The 26,178-nt window shown below is 40.9% G+C and overlaps 1 protein-coding gene and 1 long non-coding RNA gene across 8 annotated transcripts in view; one reads left to right on the top strand and one right to left on the bottom strand.

Moving 5' to 3' along the window:
• Window positions 1-368: 368 nt before the first annotated feature.
• The window catches only part of LOC120508858 (myocardial zonula adherens protein), a 63,888-nt gene continuing 38,078 nt past the window's right edge, over window positions 369-26,178 (bottom strand). For 5 of the 7 annotated variants that reach the window (XM_039722838.1, XM_039722839.1, XM_039722837.1 and 2 more), the window contains exons 10-13: window positions 24,387-24,492; window positions 14,033-14,116; window positions 13,515-13,615; window positions 11,602-11,704 (exon numbers count right to left, since the gene is read on the bottom strand). In XM_039722838.1, the coding sequence (XP_039578772.1) occupies window positions 11,602-11,704; window positions 13,515-13,615; window positions 14,033-14,116; window positions 24,387-24,492 (394 nt within the window). Of the gene's footprint in view, window positions 649-1,444; window positions 1,668-2,298; window positions 2,977-10,524; window positions 11,705-13,514; window positions 13,616-14,032; window positions 14,117-24,386; window positions 24,493-26,178 lie in introns of those variants that run through there. The other 2 variants (XM_039722842.1, XM_039722835.1) reach the window with 2 other exon arrangements.
• Window positions 7,602-11,287, top strand: LOC120508860. The gene is made up of 2 exons (XR_005629108.1): window positions 7,602-8,900; window positions 10,258-11,287. It is a non-coding gene; the product is annotated as an uncharacterized LOC120508860 (long non-coding RNA).

The raw sequence follows: 26,178 nt of genomic DNA on the forward strand, positions 1-26,178 counted from the left end.
TACTTATTGTACCTCTCTGGGCAGGTATTTTCACCATACCATGAAAGGTAACATTAAATAGGTAAAAGAAGTAGCTCAAATTTATAGAAGACAAGAGCTTGCATCCATGTCAGCAGTTTACAGGCACCTCAGCTTTCTTTATGGACATGTTTTGTGCCAAAGTCCTTTGCAATCACATTTCTGCACAGAGGAAACTTGATCTTATAGCTGACCCATCCTAGCCTGCAAAACTGTATCAGAGAGCTTACTCTGCTAAATCTGAGAACTGTGGGGCATTCCACAAGAATTAACTGCCCCAAGTGCTCAAAAAACAGTCCCCAAAGAAGACTGATAAATAATTGTGACATGTGTGTTTATGATGTCTACACTGAACCCTTCCTGGAGCTGTCATGTGAAAATTTTAAGAAAAAACTGACTAGATGAAGCATTTTAAATATTCAGGTTTGGGTTTTAAGAAGTACTGCATAAAGATCAGTTACACAGCTCATCCACAGACACTCTTTCATGCATTCAGTCTTCTGCTGAAAAATAATCTTCATCTCTCACTTCTCTGTACTGCATTGAGGCCTCCCACTCTGGTTCAAACCTGAGCATTTTTATATTCAGTCTCTCTGCAAGCTTCTGTGCTGCAAGCTTGGCTTGCATTTCCTATGTCAGAAAAAAAAGGACACAGGTTAGAAAGTGTTCATTTGTCATTCTCATGAATAAGCTAATGTACTAAAATATAAACTTGACATAATGATAATGATAATAATGATAATGATGATGATGATGATAATAATAATAATAATTCCAAAGCGGGCTTAATTAAAAGTTTTAGCAATTAGCAAAGAAATTTCAAGTTTCTTTTCACACTTATACATAACTATGCTATTCATATTTGACTTTTTTTAATAACAGTTGAAACTCTCCAAGTGGCAGCCCCCACCTGTGGTATAGTAATGTCACTTTTAAAAGAACACTTCTACAATAGTACCTAATTTAGACATTAGCCTGACACTGCCTGGAAAGTCAAACTCCATTATAACAGAATTTAGAACCTCAGAACCTGGATTCTTCAGACACAGCATAAATAAAGGCAAATGCAGATACTTGCATATTTTAAGAACAACAAATACTGCTAGGCCTTCATTTATGCAAGGGACAAAAGCTCTGTCATCACTAACAGGGAAGGTGTACATTTAAATTTCTAGTCAGAGGTGAAGTGAGTGCAGTCAGGTCAGCACATTAACACACAAAGATTTTGTTTCATGGAGGATCAACACTTTCAGAGAGCATTAATACATTCTTTAATTATATCATGAAAAGAATCAAATATAAGACAAAGTGCCTTTCCTCAAAGTCTGCCCATCTCAATTCACCTTTATGAAAAGATCCCTTTATCTTTTCTGTCTTGGGAGTGATCCTGGTTATGTAATTTTCAGAGCCAATTGTAAATTCATACCTCATAAGCTTCTTTTTGCTGTATCTGAATTGCTATGGATTCCTCTATGGATAACAGCTTGGCAGGGGAGTGGTGAAGTGGTGGCAGTCGAGCTGCTGTGATGTCATCCAAGTGTTTCTTATCTCTGAGTCTTCTCTCTTCTGGAGGAACTGGAGAGCCAAATCCGCCGGGAGAGCGACTGGATGAGGAACCATGAGATGATCCACTCTGCTCTCCTGACAGTCTGGGAAACACAAAACAACCTGTGTTGTGATCCAAATTTGCACCACAAGGCTGAACAACTCCAGTTTCAAAACTTACTTTTAAGAGTTGAAAATAAATCTGAAGTGCTATGAAAACACAGACAAATAAAAAGTAAGCAGCACTCAGAGAAAACAGAACTATTTCTCTGCAGAGATAGAAAAGTTACTGCTGACAATGAACCAAACTGGTTTGCTGATTTATTAGCAGACTGAAGTAGCAATGCTGTGTCAGTCACACAAGGTACAAACTGTCACTGCTACCAGAACAGACAATGTAAATGTAATTCTCCTAAAAGTGCAGAAAAATCAAAACACTTCCAGCTATTAAAGTTCTACATGTTCTAGAACTGATCCCAAAGTTTTACCAATTGTTTAGTAGTTTTGCACCTTAAGCTCTGAAATTCTGTGAAGATTCATGACAGTTGTTTCAGATGGGCAGAAAGAAGCCACTGCTCAGTACTGAGATTGTGGCATTTAAAGATACAGAGCTAACACATGAACCTTGTCTGTCATGAGACTTCAAATCTCTTTAATCACCACTAGAAAATAAAGCCATCATGCTTGTTCTGTACTATTTTCAATTTTATGCACATACAAAAGATCTGTACTCACGCATTTGTTTTAAATTTGGGTTTTTTCATGACTGGATTCTTGGCTCTGGCCTCTAGAACCTCAATATAATGTGGAGTCTTGGGATGCTGCCTTCCAAATGCATTGCCCTTGTGTTTTGCCACATCCTGCTCTTTTTCCAGTATTTTTTCACTGTTTTCCCCATCTGCAATTGTAACTCTTTGAAAGGCATCAACCAAGGCTTCTTTACTATTGTCCAGAGCAGCTCTACTTTCTGTCCCATCCTCAGCATTGCTCTGGGACACTTGCTGATCATTGTTCAGGTGATTGCTTGTGGCTGACTTGGAGACATCTTCACAAATAACAGTCTTTACTTTATTACTTTTCCTCTGAGTCCTTTGATTTTCTAAAGCTGTATTAGTGGCATCTTCTTCAACACATTCTGCCTCCTGCCTTTCAGCAGAAGTGTCAGAAATGTCCTTAATGTTAGAGTTTTCATTAACGACTGAGGAATCTGCACTGTCCACTGTGTCCTCAGTCAGGACAACTCCCTGTTTGCTTGTATTAATCTCCTCCTGTTTTGCCTGAAACTCCAACCTGACAGCAGATAACAGCTCAGCTGTCCTGGCTACTTCTTCCTCTTGCAAAATGGCAAGCTTGAGCTTTTCAGCAAAATCAGAGATCTTCTTACCCTTATCTGGAAGCCTAGCAATGAACTTCCTAAAACAAACAAACAGACAAACAAACATTATTATAAACAATCCTATTTCAACCTGAGATACAAAAGTTTTATTAGAATAGCTAAGGGGGCAGGTTTCACATTGCAACATCAGCTTATTTACAAACTAAACTTCTGAAACGAGGCAAGATGCAAAGCACTCGCAGCACAGCACTACCTACGTGTTGTCAGTGGAACACACGAGCCATGAAGTGGTTTGGGTGGGACGGGACCTTAGAAATGACCTCGTTCCACGCCGTGCCAGGGGCAGGGACACTTCCCCCTGCAGCCCTGAACAGCCGCGGGGACGGGGCAGCCGCAGCTCCTGCCCCACCGGGGATCACTTCTTCCTCCTGTGTCTCATCCAAACCTACTCTCTTCCACGTGAACCCGTTCCCTCCCTCCGTCACGCCATGCTCCCGCACATCGCTCTGCCTGTCGCTCCTGCAAGCTCCCCTCAGGCTCCGCAAGGCCGCAGCCGGGTGACCGCAAAGCTTCCCTTTCCAGGCTGAACAGTGCCCGTTCTCAGCCTCTCCTCACAGGACAGGAGCCCATCCCCGAGCCACACGGACACGTACAGCCCGAGCGCTGCCCGCGGCCCCAGCCGCCGCAGCGGGGCTGCCCGCGCCCTCCCGGCCCCAGCGGGCGCTTCGCCCTCTGCCGCCTGCAAGCGGACGGGCGAAGTGGCGGGAAGCCCGACGCGCTGCTCGGCGCTCCGGCTGCCCTCACCGGTCGGCCAGCAGCCGCTCCTGCCGCCTCAGCATCTCGCGGAGCTCGGGCAGCGCCCGCCCGCGCAGCCCCGGAGCCGCCGCCATGGCAGAGCCCCGCGGGCCGCCATCTCGCCGGAAGTGACGGCGCGGCGGCAGGGCCCGACCTGCTCGGCGCGCGAAGGGAGCGCTGAGGGCGCGCTGGGGACCCGCTTTCGTCCTGCCAGAGCTGCACCTGGAGCTGGGAAGGCTGCGCCGTGTGCCCGCCTTCGTCCTGCCAGAACTGCACCCGGAGCTGGGAAGGCTGCGCCGTGTGCCCGCCTTCGTCCTGCCAGAACTGCACCAGGAGCTGGGAAGGCTGCGCCGTGTGCCCGCCTTCGTCCTGCCAGAACTGCACCGCCCGCGCAGCCCCGGAGCCGCCGCCATGGCAGAGCCCCGCGGGCCGCCATCTCGCCGGAAGTGACGGCGCGGCGGCAGGGCCCGACCTGCTCGGCGCGCGAAGGGAGCGCTGAGGGAGCGCTGGGGACCCGCCTTCGTCCTGCCAGAACTGCACCCGGAGCTGGGAAGGCTGCGCCGTGTGCCCGCCTTCGTCCTGCCAGAACTGCACCCGGAGCTGGGAAGGCTGCGCCGTGTGCCCCGTGACACGCGCGGGGCAGCGCTGAAAGCCTGTGGCTCTGAGTTGGAGAGCAATTCGACACCTTTTAGCGATGTTTGGGGTCAGCAGACTCTGACTTTTCCCCTCCCCAGAGACCAATCTGGTATCCTATCTAAATTTTTCGACATCTTTTGAGCGATGTTTGGGGTCAGCACTGCAGCAGACTCTGACTTTTCCCCCTCCCCAGAGACCAATCTGGTATCCTATCTAAATTTTTCGACATCTTTTGTCTGTTACGCACTACCTGGATCATCCGTGGGAAATCCCCTGGGGGAGTTTTGCCTAAGATTCAGGGAAATCCCTGAGTTTTTCTCAGCGGGAGGTGCCCCGCAGTTACAGGACACAAGTTCCTCGAATTGCTGCCTCTTACGCAGGTTTAAGTCACGCATCCGTGTCCCATTTCTGCCTCTTGCAGAAGGAACACTTGATCCTGCACTAGGAGAGAGTGGGGAACACCTGAATCTGCAATAGGAGAGAGTGGGGAACACTTCATCCTGCAGTAGGAGAGAGTGGGGGACAGGGCATGGAAACTGCTCCTGGCTGCAGGGAACTGAGGATCTAGAAGGAACAATCGCATTAGACCACTGCTCTCACAAAATGTTCAGCTGCTTTATGACGTGTACAGAAAAGCAATTTACAGTGGGTTCAGTTTATGTGCTAAACTGCATAAACATAGAAAAAAGTAGAGTAAAAATGAAGAGAATAAAGCGTTAATAACATGGTTTCTGAGAATCATACCTGATCATTCTGTACCTCACTTTGTTCACTAAGTCTGTATTTGTCCAAGTTCACTGGGAAGGAATATTGTTCATCTTTACAGTTCTGGAGTGTTAAATTTTGGAATAACATTTTCTGTTTACATGTAACCCACAGTTCCAGAATGATGAACAAGTAGGTGAAATTTGGAAGGTGCTGGAACAAAAACGTTCTTGGTTGTGAACAGGTGGGCAGTATCTAGATGCTATGCAACTGAGACAGCATCAACTTTGGTACAAGCTTGAAGAAGGAAATATAGATTTAGTAATTTAGTGTTATTTCTACAAGAAAAGCTGTTGTTTTCTGCTTTCTTCAACTTCATAAAATGCTACTTCTTTTCATTTGGAAAAGGAGCAAAAGAAACTTTAGATTGTAGGGATTTTTGGGGGGGTGGATGGGAACTGCCTTTACAGTTTCTCTGCTCAGGAATATTGAGGAGGAGGGGAAGAAGAAACAAGCTACACATAGAATGTAAATTACCCCCAAAATAACAAGAAAAAATGGTATGAGTATTTGGAATTTAATTAAATAAATTTTATTTCTTTTAGGAAAAAAAACTCCTTTCTTATCTGCATGATGCACCTTTGTAATAATTTTATTTTCCTTAAAATAAAAATTTCCTTAAAATTCCTTTGTAAAATTTTATTTTCCTTAAAAAAAAAAAAAAAAAAACCAAAAACAACCTCTTCCTTTTAACCTAAATTCTCAAAAAAAAGCCCCAAACATTTTAAAAGCAAATCTATATGTCTTTCTACCTATAAACATACTGGGAAGCAACCATCAGATCACTGCATTGCCTACATACCACGTGCCTTTACAGAATATTGTAACCTCACAGATGTTCACTTTGTATTTTCCCTTTAAATCACCAAGTCCCTTTTTCTTTTGAAAACATTCACATACCTTGAGTTGTAAGTGGCTCCTGTGTCCTTCTTGTCTTGTGCTCCTTCTATGTTGTGCTTGAGGCAGGGCTGGAAGGACCTTAACTCAGGTCTCTCATGCACTTTTCTTCTTTTACACATGCAAATGGCCCCAGGGGCTGAACAAGGATGAAGTAAAATGTAAGTGGAATGAAACTCTCAGCATGTACATCTCCATTCTGTGGAGCAGGGATCTCCTGTGCAGAATTACAGAATTCATGCATAGAGAACTTACTTCTCATCTGTCCATATGCAGAAGTTTTTAGATGTAAAATATTTCAAGCTCTCTGAAAAGCATCTGTATCCTGCTCCCAGAATCCCATGCTGTAGGTTCAGCACAAGCACTGCCCATTTCAACAAGATTTTATCAGGGCTGCTTGGCAATCTGAGCTGAATACACATAAATAGAAAAGCATTATTTGAGTTAAAAACTTGCCATTCTTCCTGTGAGCATTACAAACCTGTGACATTGTGATTATCGTGTTTGCACAACCTCTTCTTTAGTTGACACGTAGATTGCTTTATTTTTAAAGTCTTAAAAATAAATCTCCACTATCAGGAGGTGAATAGTGAATATAAACTGTAAATAAAGATGGGCAACAACCATCCTGGTCTCATCCTGCTGAAGCCTGGAGAGCATCATCCCAGATGGATTCAGATGTTATCCGGATGATCTGAAGCTGTTGGGCTTTTTTCCAAGAGCTCTGCTGCCCAGTTTTTGTTTATCCTGTGCAAGTCAATAGTTTTTTTATTTCATTAAAGAGTTCATCTACTTTTGTGACTTGGCTTTGAGAGTCTTTAGCCAGGGAGTGCCTTCCTGTTCTCGAGAGCCAAAGGAAACACGGAGGAGAACACGGAGGCTCCGCTGGAGCCGCTTTCCATTCCCACACGTTTGGAACAAACAAGGTTGTGAACAGTAAGAGTCTGCTACATTTTAAGGTAGGTTTATTTCTAAAAGACTCATGTTCATGTTTCATGTTGACGCAACAGAACAACAAGTTTAAATACAGTGTTTATTGCAATTTATCCTTTTCATGTCCTACATACCGGATGTATTAAAAGCATACAATGTCATACATTATTTGTACAGCATATATGAAAAGTGTATCCCAAAATACTTTCCAGAGTATCTGGAATAAATCACAAAAGAATACTTATCATGGTACAAATGTAGTCATACAATTGACTTGCATTTAGTGTACTTGCTGGGACCTTCCTATATGGCTTTTATTGCTGTTTACAGAAATTTTACTAGTTTCTAACGTGATAGTACTAATTAACTGAGTCTCAAATTGAGAAAATTTATACAGAAGTGTTACAGTCTTTTCAGTCAGGTTTGTTATTATTATGCTAACGTACATTACTGCTCATTTGAGTGGAAAGCTCTACATTTTCATGTAACATGATATAAACACAGTTCCCCTCCTGTTCTTCACAGTTACCAAACTTAGATCAGTAGTCCAATCACTTGATAGTCATCCAGCTCACTGTATGTCAAAATGCTCTTAAAATACAGCTTTGACTTCACTCCTTTTTTGGTTTAGAAAAAAATACTGTACGAGGAGAACACGGAGGCTCCGCCGCTTTCCATTCCCACACGTTTGGAACAAACAAGGTTGTGAACAGTAAGAGTCTGCTACATTTTAAGGTAGGTTTATTTCTAAAAGACTCATGTTCATGTTTCATGTTGACGCAACAGAACAACAAGTTTAAATACAGTGTTTATTGCAATTTATCCTTTTCATGTCCTACATACCGGATGTATTAAAAGCATACAATGTCATACATTATTTGTACAGCATATATGAAAAGTGTATCCCAAAATACTTTCCAGAGTATCTGGAATAAATCACAAAAGAATACTTATCATGGTACAAATGTAGTCATACAATTGACTTGCATTTAGTGTACTTGCTGGGACCTTCCTATATGGCTTTTATTGCTGTTTACAGAAATTTTACTAGTTTCTAACGTGATAGTACTAATTAACTGAGTCTCAAATTGAGAAAATTTATACAGAAGTGTTACAGTCTTTTCAGTCAGGTTTGTTATTATTATGCTAACGTACATTACTGCTCATTTGAGTGGAAAGCTCTACATTTTCATGTAACATGATATAAACACAGTTCCCCTCCTGTTCTTCACAGTTACCAAACTTAGATCAGTAGTCCAATCACTTGATAGTCATCCAGCTCACTGTATGTCAAAATGCTCTTAAAATACAGCTTTGACTTCACTCCTTTTTTGGTTTAGAAAAAAATACTGTATTTCATCAAACAGTCAAGACAAAATTTACACAGAACACCTTCACAGTAAAAACTTAAGGCCTTGCTGCATTCCTTGTAAAGTCTTGAGCAGATTATCATAATGTTGCAAGTCTCAGAGTTAAAAATAGCTTGCAGCATTTTCAGGAGAGCCTCAGGAATATATTAAAAGAAGAATGAACTTCTTTTGAGTCTGTGTCAAAACAGCATTTTGATACTTACCCTGCCCTCTACTACCATTCACTGAGCACCTCACAGTCATCAGGTTGTTTTCTGACTTCTGGCCAAAATCAGAGGGGTAAAGGATTTTCACTTCTTTAAACTCGTCAGTTAATGTCTGTTACAACAACATGCATTTCCTTTATCTAAAACTACCACCTTCATCCATTCATCTTAAGTTTGAAAGTAATTTTCACAAGCCATGATTCAGAATTCAAGTCCTGAATTACAGAGGGACTGTTTGGGCACAGAAATGCTAAAAAACATTCTGTAAGACGTAAAGTTGCATCCCTAATGGACATTAATATACCTGTTGGGATTAGTTTTAGTGTCCTTCTCTTCAAAAACAGATACTGTCCAAATATTTGCTGTTATCAGCCACTAGATGGAGATAAGATTTCACAGGTATAAAGTTTATCCCTAAAATCAGAGTTATTACTCATCTTGTGCATTCAATATGAGGTCAACATTATTATTTTAAATACAACTTTAGTAAGTGTAATTGATTTGAATAGACAGGACTGAATTGCATTAGGCTGGAGATAAAAGCAATCCCTTTCTGAAGCTCTGTGGCAATGTGAGCACCTCCTGGGATTGACACTGCATGCAAGAACAATATTGATCATACAGAACCTAAGTTGTTTGTTTTCTGTTGCAGGTACTGCAATTAGAAGAAAAAAAAAGGTCCTTCATTCATGTTAACAGAATTAAAATATTATATTCCTACTTCATTTTAAATTCACAAAGAGTGGAAGATCAAAACAAGATGTAGATAATACCCTAAATATATATTTAAATTAGTTCAGAACTAGATACAGTCACTCCTGCTGCTACTTTGAAGCCAAAGATAAGATTTTAAGTGGTTTGGATAAAAAAAAAATAGTACTCAAAACCTCAAATCCTGATTCAGGATTGCTGTTGCTGTTGGAATTGCAAGGACTGCTGCAGGTTGCAGTAGGCAAACTTTTGTTTAATGAAAACTCCTTCCTTGAATGGAAAAGTAAATAAATAAAGTGTCAGGGATTTTCCTACACAATTGCTACTGAATGTGTCACCCATGGTCACTCTGTCCCATGACTGAGGAAGTGCAAACCAGTGCCTCAGTCCAACAAAGCAAATTCTATTATAATCTGCTCTATCCCTTACTGTTTTGAGCAGCAAACACAATATTCATCTGCCATGTGCTGAGGGAACTGTTTTAAACAGCCCAGTTCATCTCTCCCTCCCAGACAAAGAGTGCTGGGTACAAAAGAGCTGCTCCAGGTGAAGAGAGCCCTCAAGTGCCCCAGGTCTCAGGGACAGGGGTGAGCCACCCTCAGTCTGGGCAGATTCAGAGCTTCCACACAAATTCCCTCTGCCAGCCCAGCTTCAGGTGCTGCCCCAGTAGTACTGGCAACAGAATATATTAGAGCTTCATTACTCAAACAGAATTACAACACAATTGAAGAAAAAAACCCCAACTGTACAGCTATACAAGTCCTTACAGGCATTTGAAATGACACATTGCACTAGACAGCTTCTAAAGAAGCAATATTGCCTGACTGCTGCTTCCCTCAGCCTGCTGCTTCCCTACTCCCTCACAGTTAACATCGGTAGTAACTTCAGGTATAAAGTCACCAAAGAGCTGCTTTCAGGATAAATTTAGCAAGACTCCATGCTGCTGCTTTCCTCTAAACTGATAAAAACTTATCTAACCAAGCTGCAAAGGCGCCAAGTTCTGCTCGTGTTTAGGAAGGCACTAGATGGAGATAAGATTTCACAGGTATAAAGTTTATCCCTAAAATCAGAGTTATTACTCATCTTGTGCATTCAATATGAGGTCAACATTATTATTTTTAAATACAACTTTAGTAAGTGTAATTGATTTGAATAGACAGGACTGAATTGCATTAGGCTGGAGATAAAAGCAATCCCTTTCTGAAGCTCTGTGGCAAGGTGAGCACCTCCTGGGATTGACACTGCATGCAAGAACAATATTGATCATACAGAATCTAAGTTGTTTTCTGTTGCAGGTACTGCAATTAGAAGAAAAAAAAAGGTCCTTCATTCATGTTAACAGAATTAAAATATTATATTCCTACTTCATTTTAAATTCACAAAGAGTGGAAGATCAAAACAAGATGTAGATAATACCCTAAATATATATTTAAATTAGTTCAGAACTAGATACAGTCACTCCTGCTGCTACTTTGAAGCCAAAGATAAGATTTTAAGTGGTTTGGATAAAAAAAAAATAGTACTCAAAACCTCAAATCCTGATTCAGGATTGCTGTTGCTGTTGGAATTGCAAGGACTGCTGCAGGTTGCAGTAGGCAAACTTTTGTTTAATGAAAACTCCTTCCTTGAATGGAAAAGTAAATAAATAAAGTGTCAGGGATTTTCCTACACAATTGCTACTGAATGTGTCACCCATGGTCACTCTGTCCCATGACTGAGGAAGTGCAAACCAGTGCCTCAGTCCAACAAAGCAAATTCTATTATAATCTGCTCTATCCCTTACTGTTTTGAGCAGCAAACACAATATTCATCTGCCATGTGCTGAGGGAACTGTTTTAAACAGCCCAGTTCATCTCTCCCTCCCAGACAAAGAGTGCTGGGTACAAAAGAGCTGCTCCAGGTGAAGAGAGCCCTCAAGTGCCCCAGGTCTCAGGGACAGGGGTGAGCCACCCTCAGTCTGGGCAGATTCAGAGCTTCCACACAAATTCCCTCTGCCAGCACAGCTTCAGGTGCTGCTCCAGTAGTACTGACAACAGAATATATTAGAGCTTCATTACTCAAACAGAATTACAACACAATTGAAGAAAAAAACCCCAACTGTACAGCTATACAAGTCCTTACAGGCATTTGAAATGACACATTGCACTAGACAGCTTCTAAAGAAGCAATATTGCCTGACTGCTGCTTCCCTCAGCCTGCTGCTTCCCTACTCCCTCACAGTTAACATCGGTAGTAACTTCAGGTATAAAGTCACCAAAGAGCTGCTTTCAGGATAAATTTAGCAAGACTCCATGCTGCTGCTTTCCTCTAAACTGATAAAAACTTATCTAACCAAGCTGCAAAGGCGCCAAGTTCTGCTCGTGTTTAGGAAGGCGGATGAGCTGAGCTCTCAGGAGGGACTGCTCCTCGCGCTGAACTCCAGCACTCTCTTGAACGGCGTGTACGTCCTCGCCGGCCTCGGGCTCTCAGGAGCTCTGTTCTCAGAGCTTGTGCTGTTCAGAGACAAGAGAAAGCTCTCAGTGTTAAAGTCAGAGTATCACACAGCTGGGCCTGTAATGCCACGGCAATGAACTTGCACCCTTGTGTTATATTGACAGGCTAAAATTAAACTTATCTGTGCATTTGGTATGTTCCATATTTCTTTTCTATAATGCCACAAAGAGTATTTGATAAAAACCGTGGCAGATACTGATATGTTTACAGGCCAGCATTTGCTGGTGCCCACAGTGGAATGCCCAGCAATAAAGTTATTAGGATTAAGAGTCCTGCAACAAAAAAAGATAGCGGTATTGCATTTAAGAACACAATTCATCATTAAGAGTATTCTATGAAATCTAAACTGCACAGAGGTGCATTCCTTCATAGAGATAAATCTCAAAAAGAGGAAAAATATCAGATAAGTAGGGGCTGTGCTTACATATAGAGGGGCCCGAGAGAGGGCAACACAGATAGGTTTCTATTGACAACCTGAGTGAAAAAACAGTATATTTAAGGTTCCAAAACACATACCATTAAAATATGCTCTAGGCTGAACTCCAAAATTAGTGTATTTTTAAATTATGAAGGAAATTTTAGTTTGCTTGCTGATTTCATATGCTAATTTACTTTCCTTCAAACTAAACAATTCAATTGAAGAGTGGTTACAATGAACACATTTACTTATTGGTAATAAAAGTAATGTGAAGCAGTCCTCCTTATTTTACTGGTTTGTTTCCTGTTTTGCCCTTTCCTGTGGGGCCTTGTGGGGAACACTGAAGTGCAAGTGCAGAGCCCTGCTCCCAGGTGCCCTGCTGCAGGCTCAGGGCAGGGAAAGCAGGGGAGAAGGGGAGGCACTACACCAAGCTTCCCAAAGCCACCTGGCACCACACCTGGGCTTCCCAAAGCCACCTGGCACCACACCTGGGCTTCCCAAAGCCAGGCTGCAGAGCCCTGGCACCACACCTGGGCTTTCCAAAGCCAGGCTGGGGAGCCCTGGCACCCCGGAGCAGCATCAGTGTTCTGTTGATGTCACAGCCCTGTTTACCTGGCAATCCTCCACCCTGGGCAGGAGATCTCCAGAGCTGCTGCTGCCCTCCCCTGTCGGTGTCCCCGCTCTCCCAGTGTCACACCTCCGGGCACGGAGCTGAAGTGTGCCCGAAGGCAGCGCTGAGCAGCCTGGGCAGAGCTGCCAGCCCCGCTCTGCACCAGAACTTGCCACACCTCACAGTCCCCTCTCTGATTCTCGACTTAAACTGCATTACTGGCAATAACCACGCCCCATGAGTTTGCAGTATGTTTGTATCTTTAAGAAATCCTGGGCTTCCCAAAGCCAGGCTGGGGAGCCTGGCACCCCGGAGCAGCATCAGCGTTCCAGTGATGTCACAGCCCTGTTTACCTGGCAATCCTCCACCCCGGGCAGGAGATCTCCAGAGCTGCTGCTGCCCTCCCCTGTCGGTGTCCCCGCTCTCCCAGTGTCACACCTCCGGGCACAGAGCTGAAGTGTGCCCGAAGGCAGCGCTGAGCAGCCTGGGCAGAGCTGCCAGCCCCGCTCTGCACCAGAACTTGCCACACCTCACAGTCCCCTCTCTGACTCTCGACTTAAACTGCATTACTGGCAATAACCACGCCCCATGAGTTTGCAGTATGTTTGTATCTTTAAGAAAAAAGCATAAATCACTGATGTAAACTGCATCTAGAAGTGAAGTGCTCTTTTAAACTCCACAGTCCACTCAAACAGTTCAGTGGCAAAATGGGTCACTAATACAGCACTGAAAAGGGACATTATGAGGAATTTTCTTACAAACAAGCAGAGAAAATAAATACCTGTATGGAAGATCACATTCTACACCAGTATCTCTGGTCTCTATATTGGTCTTTTGTTGGTTTTCCATTAAGTAGTCCAGTTTATCTTGTAGTTCTTTATTCTGGGAAACAGTAATTTTCATCACAAGTGTATTTTATTTATGGTAATTAAACAAGGAAATAAAATTGCACATTGCCCTCTCCCAACAGGAAACAGTGTAAAAGTATGCATCGATAAAATAAAGGAATCCTTAATTCTGGAAAGAATGTAAATTAAACCAACAGTTTTATTCAGAAACTTCTGGTCTAATTCATTATAAAACCATTAGAAAATTGTAAGTTAAGAAACTTAGCCTGAATATTGAGACTTTATTACACACACTCCTGACTGTATGAATGGTGTCATATGTTTAATTTCCATTTGAAGAACAGCAAATACATTTAGTAATTATACATCCAGATGGGATGACATTGGTTCAAATTTAATTTGGTTTCATAAACTAATCACAATAATTTAAACTTAAAATGTAATGCCTTACCTCACATTCTAAGAAAGAGATTTTGTCTAAAAGCTGTATTATAAATAATTCCTTTTCTTTTACTTTCTTCCTTAGCATTTCAATCTATGAAGAAAAACAAAGACATTTAGTCTGATGGGGGTGGGACATGCCAGAAAACGAAGTAGGTGTCACAGGAAGTAAAGGTATTTAATATTATTGTTCAGAATACCTGTAAGTACTCACAAACTGCTTTAATCCCTGGATTAGCTACCAAATTTAGTGGACTTTTACAAAAGTGAATTCATTTTGCAGAATACCTAAATTGAAATCAAGGAACACTCAGAACACATTCATTTTTATCTGGCAGTCATTGCAAGAATGACCATTTCTGAATACTTTGGTCAAATTCTCCATGCATTCTCACCAGTCACTTTTTAACTCTGTATATTAAAATCAAAGCTGTGAACAAACACTAACATCCCCTTCACCAGTGTAAAGTTTTTCAGCATATCTGGAAACAATGATTAATATAAATATTCCCATCCTGCTAAAGGAGAAAGATAAAATACCCAAGGCACAACAATGAAAACAATACTCTCCCAAAAATTTACTGCTAGAAATTATAAAATATTTAAACAAAAACATACAGAACTGTGGGGAAAAAAAGAAGCAAAACAAATACACATATTGAACTGAAAAATGAAAATCTGTAACACCAACTGAACTTTAATTTAGTCTCCATGACTTTCAGGTATCACATGTCACTGACAAAATGATCAGTTGTTACTTGGAAAGGCTAAAACATAAACACCATACAGTGTTTTCAGCTGAACAGTTACAGAATACAGGACTGCTATCATCATCCATCTTTCTCAAAATCAGATCTTTCCTTTTTTTCCTCTTTGAAAGTCCATGTAAAAACTACCCATGTAATCTAAAGCTATTATCATTTCAGTTTTCAACTGACAGAAACACAAAGCTTGTAGCATTTTCAGAGAATCTTAGAACATACCTCGATCTTCATATTTAATCACAACTTTGTTAAATAGTATGACTGAATTAACGTCTTCCCTGGTTCAATAGCTTCAGTCCTGCCAATAAACTCCACTTTAGAAAAGACAAACTGTTCCCTTAGGACTTTCAAGTGGATCTTTTCTATTACTATTCTCTTACTATGCATATAAGGAAATATTTCTAACACCAATAATCAGTGCCACACAAAGAAGCCCAAAGCCAAGCACAGCTGTGTGATCACACTGCCACACAGCCATTCTTGCTTGTTATTGAAAACAATCAACCCCATCAGCTGCCTAGGCTGGTTTTTACATCAAACACAAAATATTTCTGTTTCCAAATAAGTGATCAGATTATCTGTCATCCAAAAGCAAGACAACTCTTGTGTTTCACAGACATTTACCTTAACTTATATTCATTCTATGATAGAAAGATCCTAAGACATTAAATAAACTGACAGTAACCATTATGTTCACCAGTATCATGTACAAATAGATTTTGTGTAAGTTAAAATTAGAGTTCTGCTTATTTTTCCCATTGGCTACAGAAAGACAGCTCCTTATGGATGTTTTTGAGTTATTTTAATTAGAGTAGTCTGAAGGCAAAGATGAGCATGGACACCTTAAAATCTAACAGAGAATACAAAAAGGAAGACTTTGAGAAACAGCTTCCTCCCCTTCCCAAACACAGAACTGAACTCCAAAGAGACGTTTTGTATTTTGGTGAGGATGCTCAAGGGAGCAGCAGACTGAAGCATACACACCAGTACCTCCAGGCTCTCTGTAACACATTTACACAGTACCAGTCAGAACCCTTTAAAACCATGCCTTTGCCCCAGAATTACACCAGATTTTTAAAATCTACCTTCTTTTCTGCAGTGAATATGCAGAATATCATTACCAGCTCTGTGTCTCAGTCTAGGAGTCAGCAGAATGGTGTGGTTAGACCATGCAGGTTTACAGAATGACCAGGCTGTGGATTGTGGAACCTATATAAAACCTGTTAGTGGCTCTTTAAACATTAGGAACTCCAACACAGCCACACATCCCAAATACATTTCAGGAGAAATAAAGGCAGCAGTGAGGCTGCATTTGAGATGCTAAAATGAGAGGCTGTTTCAGCACCAGGAAAAATGTCCTGCAGTCCTGCTCCCAGACACAGCAGAGCACCCTGCAAGGCCACTGCAGAAGGAAAGCAGGCTCAGATTGGAGCAGGAATTCTGCACCCCCAGACACGTGGACAAACAGCTGCCTCAGCAGCTACTGCAGGCCAAGAGCTGAAACAAGTGTCCTGACACAGATGACACATCCCAGCACAGTAATTTACTATAAAAATAAGTTTATTTACTGGATAAGGACTTGAGTACATATCATGATTTGCCATTAACACCAGGAACAAAAAACCTCAAGAGGGTATGTCACAGGGAACCAGGAAAAACAGGAATAACTCTTAGAGATCATATTAATATATTAATATATTATTATATTAAATTTTAAAAACCCTAAAACCCACAAATCCACATCTTGAGATTTCTTTGTTTCTAGAAGCTGCATAAAGCAAGAGAACATCTAGCAGGAGTCAGAGCAATAGATTTTGACTTTGGGTTGAACACAAGGTAAGGAGGAGAACAGGAGAAGCAAGATGGGTCAAACACAATACTCAGCTCCAGGCCTGAGTGGTGGCCAGAACAGTCTAGTCAGAATGGTCAGAAACAAATCACTGCAAGCCAAAGACTCTCAAATTCCATGGACTGACTCTTGTATACAAGTAATTTCTGGACGTTCAAGATAAAATTATCATCAAGATGTTCCTATTTTTTCTTTGGTCAATGCTCATGGTCTATAATCCACCTCATCCTTGCTGTGTCTGCAGACTTCAAGAGTTTCTGCTCCCTGAATTCAGCAACTTGCTCCCAAACCTGGCTTTTGCACAACTACCCTCTCAGATTTCTTCATAATTTTCTACAAGCACTGTTAGGTACATCCTTCAGGCTCTCTCTGCCAACCTTCTCCAGAAATGTCCAGACAGACTTTCCCTAGCACTTAATTCTTGACCTGACTTTCATTGTTAGACTCCACATTTCTACCTGTATTTCTATAACCTTCCTGTCTACAGTAAGCACTCAAACAAAACTGGCAACCTACTCAGAAATAGTTACATTAATGACCCATTCATTCCTTTCAAACCAGTTCTGCTAACAGAAATAATGTGACTTTAGCAACCCTGGGCCACACAGTCACCCTTCTTCCTACCACTGTATTCTCTCTCACCTCCCCCAACCCACCGCATCCATCATTCCTGCTTCCCCTTCTCCAGCTGGGAGACATCTGACTATTCCAAAAGTGGGAAGAGAAAAGCTACAAGGCCCAAGCTCCAGTTTGTAATTTATCTGGTGTGCCAGCACCTGAGGGGCATGACGTGCTCTCAGCCCCTCAGCCACCCCACCTCAATCCCTGGCACTTCCCTGCCGGGCAGAGAAAGGGCACCGGATCTCTCCCCATCCTGGCACGATCCGTGAAGTTCCCTGCCAGTGGTGCTGGGTGTGCAGCTTGCATTTCACACACCCACTGCAATTTCTAATGATCTGAATCAGCACCTAAGGGCCAACATGGAATGTGAATCATCCTGAATTTATCCACTGACTCAGGATTAATATGGTCACTGACTTCTTTTTAAGATCTCTCATCCTTTTTTCTGTCACCCCCCCAATACTTTTGCCTCCTTCAGAAAACTTGAGGTCATTTCTCAAACTGCCTCAGTCTTCAGACTGTCACTTTATCTTGTTGCATGTCCCAGAAAATTCAATTCTTGTCCATCCCATCAATGAAGATCTCTTTCTCACTTTTGCACTTTATAGATTCTCCAAATACCAGACAATTGTCACTGCTCTTGAATGGGCTGTGTAAATACTAAACTTTACTTCCGTAAGATGGAAAGTGAGATGAAAGAGTCAACAGCATTAAACTGATCTCATGGACAGAATACCTAAGAAAAACAGTTAAGAGAAGAATTGGAGAACTGCAAGGCCTAAAAGGAAGAGTCTGTAAAGAAATGCGAGATATGTGACTAATGGTATTAGAATGAAAAGTCAATAGTATTGCAAAGCTATTAAAGCAGAAGGAAAAAGCATCTTGAGAGAAAACTAAAATTGTATTTAAATGTAGAGCCTTAATAAAGAAAGCCTGAAACAGGAAACTATTTTATTCTACGTAACTCAGACACAGATTTGGAGGCATTAAACTATACAGTGATCTCCTGGATTGGAACAGATCCAGCTATTAGGTAAACTCAGTCACCATTTACCACTTAACAGTATTATCCATTAGTTTAAAATATTTACCAGAACATAGTTTTAATATAAGTATCATATTATTCAAGTATACCTATATTTTCCTTATTCATCTACCATTAATGGACCGGGCATCTGTAACACCAATACAGAGACATGAACAAATAAGTCAGAAATATGACTGCACAGGACAAACAGATGCTACACAGCATGCACAAAACAAGACAGACAAGACATTGCAACATCAGCCTGAGCTCACAGAGGTAATTGCTGTACAAGGAGAACAAGATTTTTCTCGGTTCTGTATTTCACTGGACCTTAACTGGTGTTTATGAGAGGCTAGACAAGATTTGAGACTTTTTCAGGGAGCATAATGCAGTGAAAAGGAGTGAACACCTCTGCCTTTTAATCCCCCTTAAATCCCGTGAAAAACTTATCCACTTAAACTTACACGTTTTGTATTTTAAACCTCACATTGCATTTACAGAAGAATAACAACTGACTGATTTAGGTTAATGCACCAACATAGAGACCTTCCTAAATGAATGAGCTCTATGAACACATTATCCAGTGGTTGATGTGCATGTATTGCTAAAGCAGGGGCTGACACGTCCTAATGAGTTACAGACATTGGCTCATTGTGTGCACATCAACCCACCTCGTTAAGCACTACCTTAGTAATGGGCAAGTTTCTAATTTATGACTTGGCCTGGCAATTCCCAGCTGAAAGTGCTGATGTTGTGCACATATAAACCCTCTCACCAAACACCAGCAGTGATTCTACTTCTGCCAACAGATAAGCAATGTACTGCTTGCTCAAGTCCACTGAGGAATGCCAAACACTTATACTAGGGAGGTGGGGAGGAGGGTGTGGGAAGTTATTCATGTTCTGTCCTTTATCTTCTTCCTCCAAGCTCCCAAGGTGGGTTTCTCTTTCTACATTTCTTGGTCTGCATTTCTGTTGTTGTTTCATCTTTATGGTAGGTACTATGCAATGCAGATTTTGGTTAATAAAAGTTTGGTATCTGTTGTTGGTACTTCCATCTTCTCCTCCTCTGTGATTCTGTGTGGCTTCTTTTACATGACCTTGAAACTGTTCTTCCATATTAAAAGAGGGAAATTTTGCTATGTATCTGAAGTTGGAGTGTCTTGATACAGATGTTTTCAGATGTTTAAGTCTTTTTTAAAAAAATTCTTCTTTTTATACCCCATTTGTGCAATACAAAATATCTTCTGTATTTGGGATATCATTTGTTCATTAGCACTTTGTCCTTTCATGCAAGTATCTTCCCCGAGAGAACAGGAGACAGCTTCTCCCTGGTGTCTGGTCACCATTTATTATCCAAGGAATCTGAGACTAAAGCTGGAGAACAGCTCATGGGCCATGACCTAGAGACAGTTCAATTCAGTAGTTAGGGGAATTTCATGTGAAATCTAAGTTCTGTAGATAATTTCTTGACATGAAATAAAATATCCTTTTTTCTTCAGATCCCTTCAGAACAGCTTCCTATATCTGCATCAACCCACTTGCCTTCCTTACAAAATGTAAATGCTAATTTCCTTCCCTCTCCTGCTTCTCAACAATGAAACAACATTACATATAAAATAAGCTTACTGTGCAATGAAATTGGAATCCATTTCCAAGTGCGTTGTATAAATCTCAAAACTAAACCTCTCTTAAATCTCTCCAGGATTGAAACTGAGATCAAGCCACAAAATAACTATACTGCTAATTTAAAATCTATGTTTTGTATTTCATTTATCTTACATGTAAGTCTCATTTCCAACAGTGGCACAGACAGCATGAACTGGTTGACCCATCAGATAGATACTCAGAAGAGAAGCTTTTACCCCTCTCACAGAGCAAGAGCAATTTCAGCCCTGAAGGGAACGGTGTGGTAGCACTTCCCGTGCCCTCCCGTGGTGCCTCTGTGCCTGCATCTGCCTGCCCAGCCCATCTGCAGGGGAAACTCCTCAGTGGAAGGGCCTGAAGTTTGTGTGCCTCTGCCTTCCACCTGTGAGTCTCCCTGCAAATTCTTCCTCTCATCAAACTGTCTTTTTTCCTGGATTGCCTTAGCTCTACCCAGCCATACTTTAAGACAGCTACAAAGGCAAGGGCTAAAAAATCTGAGCCTTGGGTGACCCACTCTGGCCATCTGTCTTCCTCATTTATTTTTTGAAAGTCTGTGATGTACCAATAGTATGAGAAAAGGGCTGGGTTTCTAAACACCTGCCAAATGCAAGTCCTGCACTTTTAACTGCCAGCACTGCATTTAAAACATACTACACTAAGCTGTGAACAAATAGATTTGTTTAACAAACAAGTTCAACACAGGGATAAATCTGTCAGCCATAAATCATCTGCAATCTCCCTCTAATGAGAACATGAGGCTTTAAGACTATGCAGGATAACTTTCTGCTCAGATGGTGCACTAATGAGCAGCAATTTTTGCTCTCACAGAAAAGAATCCCTATGAGGATGAAAAATGTGTGTGCATGAGAGCTAACACACAGAGGTGTTGAAGGTCACCATCTCCAGAAAATTTCCATTTTATTTCTCCCATTTATTTTTCTTCTGAAAGTGATTTTCTATGCTTCTATTTAATTTATGACTGGTTTGACTAGATCAAGTTGAAAAAGCTTCTATTAATGCCTGAGATGGAAGGATTTCTTTTCAGAGGAAAAAAATAGAAGCAATTTTTTTTTGTGAAGGAGTATAAGCACACTGAATTGTGAGTGTCCTCCTCTGCCTGGGCTCAATTCCCTGGATCACATGATCATTGCATTCACTACCACCATGATGAGATCTATGAAGGGAAGGTGTTAATATTCTTTACCTCCATGGCCTCCTACATCTGATGCTTCTTTGGCAGCATCCCCTTTCATGCCTAAGTTAGGACTGACCACCACCTGCTAACACATTTTTAAATGCCATCAAAACAATGCTAGAGGTGTTAAGAGTTGCCTGCTGCATCACCAATCTCCATTCTAAAGCTTCTCTTTCACCTCCTCCTGGCTGCTTGCTGTTTTTTTACAGAATATCCTGCATCTGTGATTTGCAAATGATCCGTCATTTTTCCCAGGAACGGGGGAATTTGTGATTTTTTTCAGCCAGGAGATCCATCTCAGTGCTTGTCCAAATTTGACAGTTCTCCATATGAGTTTGAAGCAGTATATCTTGTTTGTTCAGCATCCCTTTGAAGTGATGTTCATTTCTCCAATTCTCTGAATTGGAGATGGTAACTGCATCAACTCGTTGTGATTTACACTGGAAGAGTAAAGCCCTTATTTATACTTCAGATCTGTGTCCAATATATGAAGATTCATAGTAAACAAAGCTCCTCCTGTAGTCAAGCAAGTTTAGGCTTCCTCACCCAGCAGCTCATACAGTAGCCCTGGTTCAGCTTCAAACATAAGCACTGCTGACAATTTTAACTTCTTACTTTCTTTCCACTTCTCTCCTGAGTTTCCCAGGTTAGCTTGTTCTCACTTTATTGACTGCCACAGAGAAGCTAAGTGTTTCAGAAAGCAAGATTTCTAGCTTTTGAATTATTTGGTTATTCTTTCACAATTATTTAAATGCAAGTTATCAATATCATTATAATACCCTCATAAACCCTAAGATGGCATGTTACTTTACAGATACCAGCCATGAAAATACTGCAATAATGAGTAACAGAGCAGGTTTTCATTACACTTTTCTTGATATTCCTTGCCATTACATTCTGCAATCAGTTAAATTTAGTGTAGGGAGGATGTGTGTTTAAATATACCCTGATGAACATGTCTTCCGGGACTTAAATAGTAGTGTAATCTTCCCTATTTGCTCTAGCAGATATTTTTAGTGCTGCTGCTCACTAGTTTTTAACCTAACTTCAGAACAGACTCTTCAGATAGCATTCCTTTTCAGTATTTTTGTTGCCAACTTTTCAGTTTCTATGGCATAGTTAGCAAGTGTTTGCTTAAAATGAGCCAAAAAAACTTATTGAATATTATGTAGAGAAAAGCACAAAATCATGAAAAGCACCACATGCTTGGATAGTTGAGGACATACATATCTGCAATGTTTGTTCTCTTGCCCCATGGTGAACAGCTACTCTTCTCTAGATTATTAAAACTGCTATTTTTAGGCCTTTAATTAAGAGTCTAGTTTAAAACAGGGCATGCCAATTCTATTATGGATATTTTCTCAAACACAGTACAAACACAAGCAACAAATAGCACAAAAATTAAGAAACAAAGCCCCAGACATTAAATTCCTGATGTTTTTGGTACCACCTGACCTGATCAAACCTCTGGCACAGGAGTCTTTAGCTAGCTCACTAGTGAAAATATAGATGTAGCTACACAGGTGTTAAAGCAGAAGGAAGCTGAATTGAAATAAAAATTAAAACACACAGGGACTAAAGGAAAGAGCACAAATATCTACCCTGTGTCTAGGTGGCAGTCAAGGTTGATAGAGGTTTGACTGAATCTGAAAAGCAGGCAGACAGACAGCAGTTAGAAGCAGACATGTTTGACAATTAATAGTGACTTGGTCACCTAACACTCGTTAAATAGGATAACCAGATGGTCTAGGAGGGCTTTCTGTGTATATGAAGGCACCAGCAGAGATACATTACAAGTAATTAGCAAGCTAAACTCACCCATTTAATCTAATATTAATGAAATCATAATCATTGGCTCAAGCTTTATATGTGGTTTTATTCCAAAACAAAACAGAGCTGAAAGGACTTGTTATACCAATGCAGCCCACTAGAGGTCAAGTTACAACCAGAAGTTTAAAATATATTTAGTAATAACGGGCAAATTTAGGCCACCATCCTCATGTACTACTAGATTCATTCAGGGTGCCACATGTATCTAAAATCCTTCAGAAAAAACTCTGGCATACAGAGATACAAAGCAGATGAAATAATTGTTCCTATAATCCATTATATAATTGTTCCCATAATCCATTAATTAGATGGATTGGATAATTGGACTGGAGAAATTTTCTTTATTAAAATATCATGGCATGAAGACTCTAAGTTCTGTTTTAGACCAGGTAGAATGTTTAAAACCAGTGATAATGGTGAACTAAACTAAAACCAAAACCTCAAGACTTGATATGTCTGATACAAGAGAAGAACTTTAATCCCTCTGTGTAAAAGACACTAGCATCACACATCTGATCATACAGAAGGGCTGCATCAGAATCTTATAAAACAAAGCATACATAAATACATATAAATACAAACATAGAAAAATTGAACATCTCCATGCCTAATCAGAAATCCTGCAATAGCACATTGTGAAGGCAGAAGGAATGCCTTAGATTTGAGTGGTTTCTAAGCATTTGATATCTTAGAGTGTATGATGTCCAGATACAAATCAAAGATATCTTATGAACACCCATCCTCTGTGCAGTAGGAGGCTCGTCTAATAGAGCTGTCAGCTTTGTAAAGCTTCAATATAAATTTAGCTATTTCCCATGTTATTCTTCCCACCTGGACCAACAGAAATGTTTGCAATTACAGCGTGTAACCTAAAGCATCTATCCAGAAAAATTCCACTTAAAATTTTACAGGAGATGGCAGCAGCTAAGACAATGTCCCCAGACCAGGGTAAGAAGAGATGAGCAGTGAAAGCCTGTGCTTGCTCACCTATTTCTGTGAGGAATCATACTAAACAAACAAACAAAAAAACCTAAGAAAAATCTCCCAAAACCAGAAGAACAAAGCATTAAAGGTCAGCTTTTGCCTTCCAATTCTGTACAGGAAGGAGACTGTTAGTGACTAAGCTGCATCATATCAGAGGTACCCTCTGAATGGTTCAAATTGAGCTGGAAGTTGTGTTGTATTTTCTGAACACCCATGAAGGGGTACAGAACTAGTGCCAGCCTAAAGATCACAGTATATAACCCACAGCCACTGCACTAAACTGCTTTCATCTACTCTTTCTGCTTCACTGGCTCCAGATGCTTAACTCAACTTCCACTGTAACAAAGGTGGCATAAGGCAACTACACAAAGAACACAGTTCTGTTTGGGTTACGTACTAAAAGAATCAGTGCTCCCCAAAGACTCTGAGTTGTTTTACTACATCTCACCTCCTCAACCATATGCTTGACTTTCTTCTGCTGGCAGTGGACCATGTCATCCAGATGCTTGATCCGCTCTCTCAAGCTGGCTGCTACCTCCTCCAAGTGCTGTGACCTGGCAAAACAGGCAAAGACCAAGCCTGTAAGTGGGGAGCTATGCAGTATAAGCAGAACAAGAACAACCCCCACAATCCACCATAAATCAGGACAGGCAAGTAAAATTGCACTGACAGATGTCAAATTGTCCAAAGTAAATTTTAATGTGATCTTAGTCCAAGTGGCAGCCTCCACCCAAGTTATCTCACCTTTGTCTTGCATACTGGCGTGGTTACTCAGAGCCTGAAGTGCTGACAATTAAACAATGTGACAAAACGTATCTCAAGATGTGTTTTCCTTTAGTGAAAGGCTTTTAGACACTAGATCTTTAGCTTCAGAGAGACACATTTAGCCTGACTTAACGCTACCTGCAAATATTTTGAAAATGTATGCTAAACAAAAGCCAGGAAGCAGGTCTGCTTTCAAAGCTGTCTTACTGCAGGGGAGCCTTGAGTCAAGAATTTGGCAGAGCTGCCAACAGCAGCAGAATGCTAACTGGAATAGTATTAACTCCTCAGCAGTCAGCAGGAATGCTATGAATGGTTTACATTTGTGCATACAACTCTTCAGATAGATTCTGCATTTCTTCAAATCTGTTTAATACAGAAAGTGAACTCCAGCAGAACTCCTGCCTCAAGTTGTTTTGGCAGCTTGTCAGAAAAGTAGCTGTAGAATATGCAAGGAAACTGGTGTGAAGCTTTTCCGTAAGGTTTTGTCTCTTTGGCCATGGGAGTCTCCATTTTTATCTGAATGTCCAATTCTTAAAATTTGTCAAAGAAAGCAATTTCTTGCTTAGAAAATAAACTGCCGTACTCCTAGGTTCAGGACTGGACAGAATTTGAGAATGGGAGGAGGGGAATCAAAAACAAAAAGGCTTTTTTCATCTTGGTCTGTGCACAGCAGAAAAAAAACTGTTAAAGCTGCAAATAGAAAAATCACTCTAAGACAAAGCAGCAGATGGCAAACTGTAAGACGTGATTCCAGTGAATGACTGAATTGTATGCTGTTTCCCCCCAAAAGAGTCTCTATTAACAGTGAAGTACTCTGCAGAAATGTAACTGCAGCACTTTGACAAGGACTCAAAAAATTCAAAGCATTGCTGCGGGTTTTTCAGTTGTGTGTATTAACATCTCATAAAACTTTAATTTATATTTTAATTGCAATTGTAGCACATATTTTGTATCTCATTGGAAGATTCAGGATCTGAAGCATTGATAGCAATGAAGAAATGGAACAGACATCCTTCCTAAGGTGAAGCTTGAGTGTCTGATAAGGTACAGACGGGTAAAGACAACTTAAGAATAAACCAGCATCATCTGAACACAGATTCATCGCTTGCGTGGCATAGATTGCAACTGTGAGCTCGCTTGCATTGCACAAATTCCTGCCTGAACACTGCCTTTACCCTTTTACTGCAGCATAACTTTTCACACTGGAAAGGATTCACTGAAGCAAGAAGTGTCTGTGTTATTCAGAGGTAAAGGAAAACAGCAATTATCTTTCATCTCCATATTCTATGTTGTATGCGAGCGACATCTGTTCCCTTGAAGTTATTATTTTAACAGGCTGCTGTGAAAAGCCATTCTTGCTCTGAAACCAGAGAAGCTGGTCACAGATCAATACAAGGCACTGAGAAGCTCTCAGCAGGGACCTCCTTTCATGTTTATGCTTCCCAAAGAACAGCAGGAAGCCCAAAACCTTAAAA

Source organism: Passer montanus, unplaced genomic scaffold (assembly GCF_014805655.1).
Source record: "Passer montanus isolate IOZ18808 unplaced genomic scaffold, ASM1480565v1 scaffold5, whole genome shotgun sequence".
NCBI lineage: Eukaryota > Metazoa > Chordata > Aves > Passeriformes > Passeridae > Passer > Passer montanus.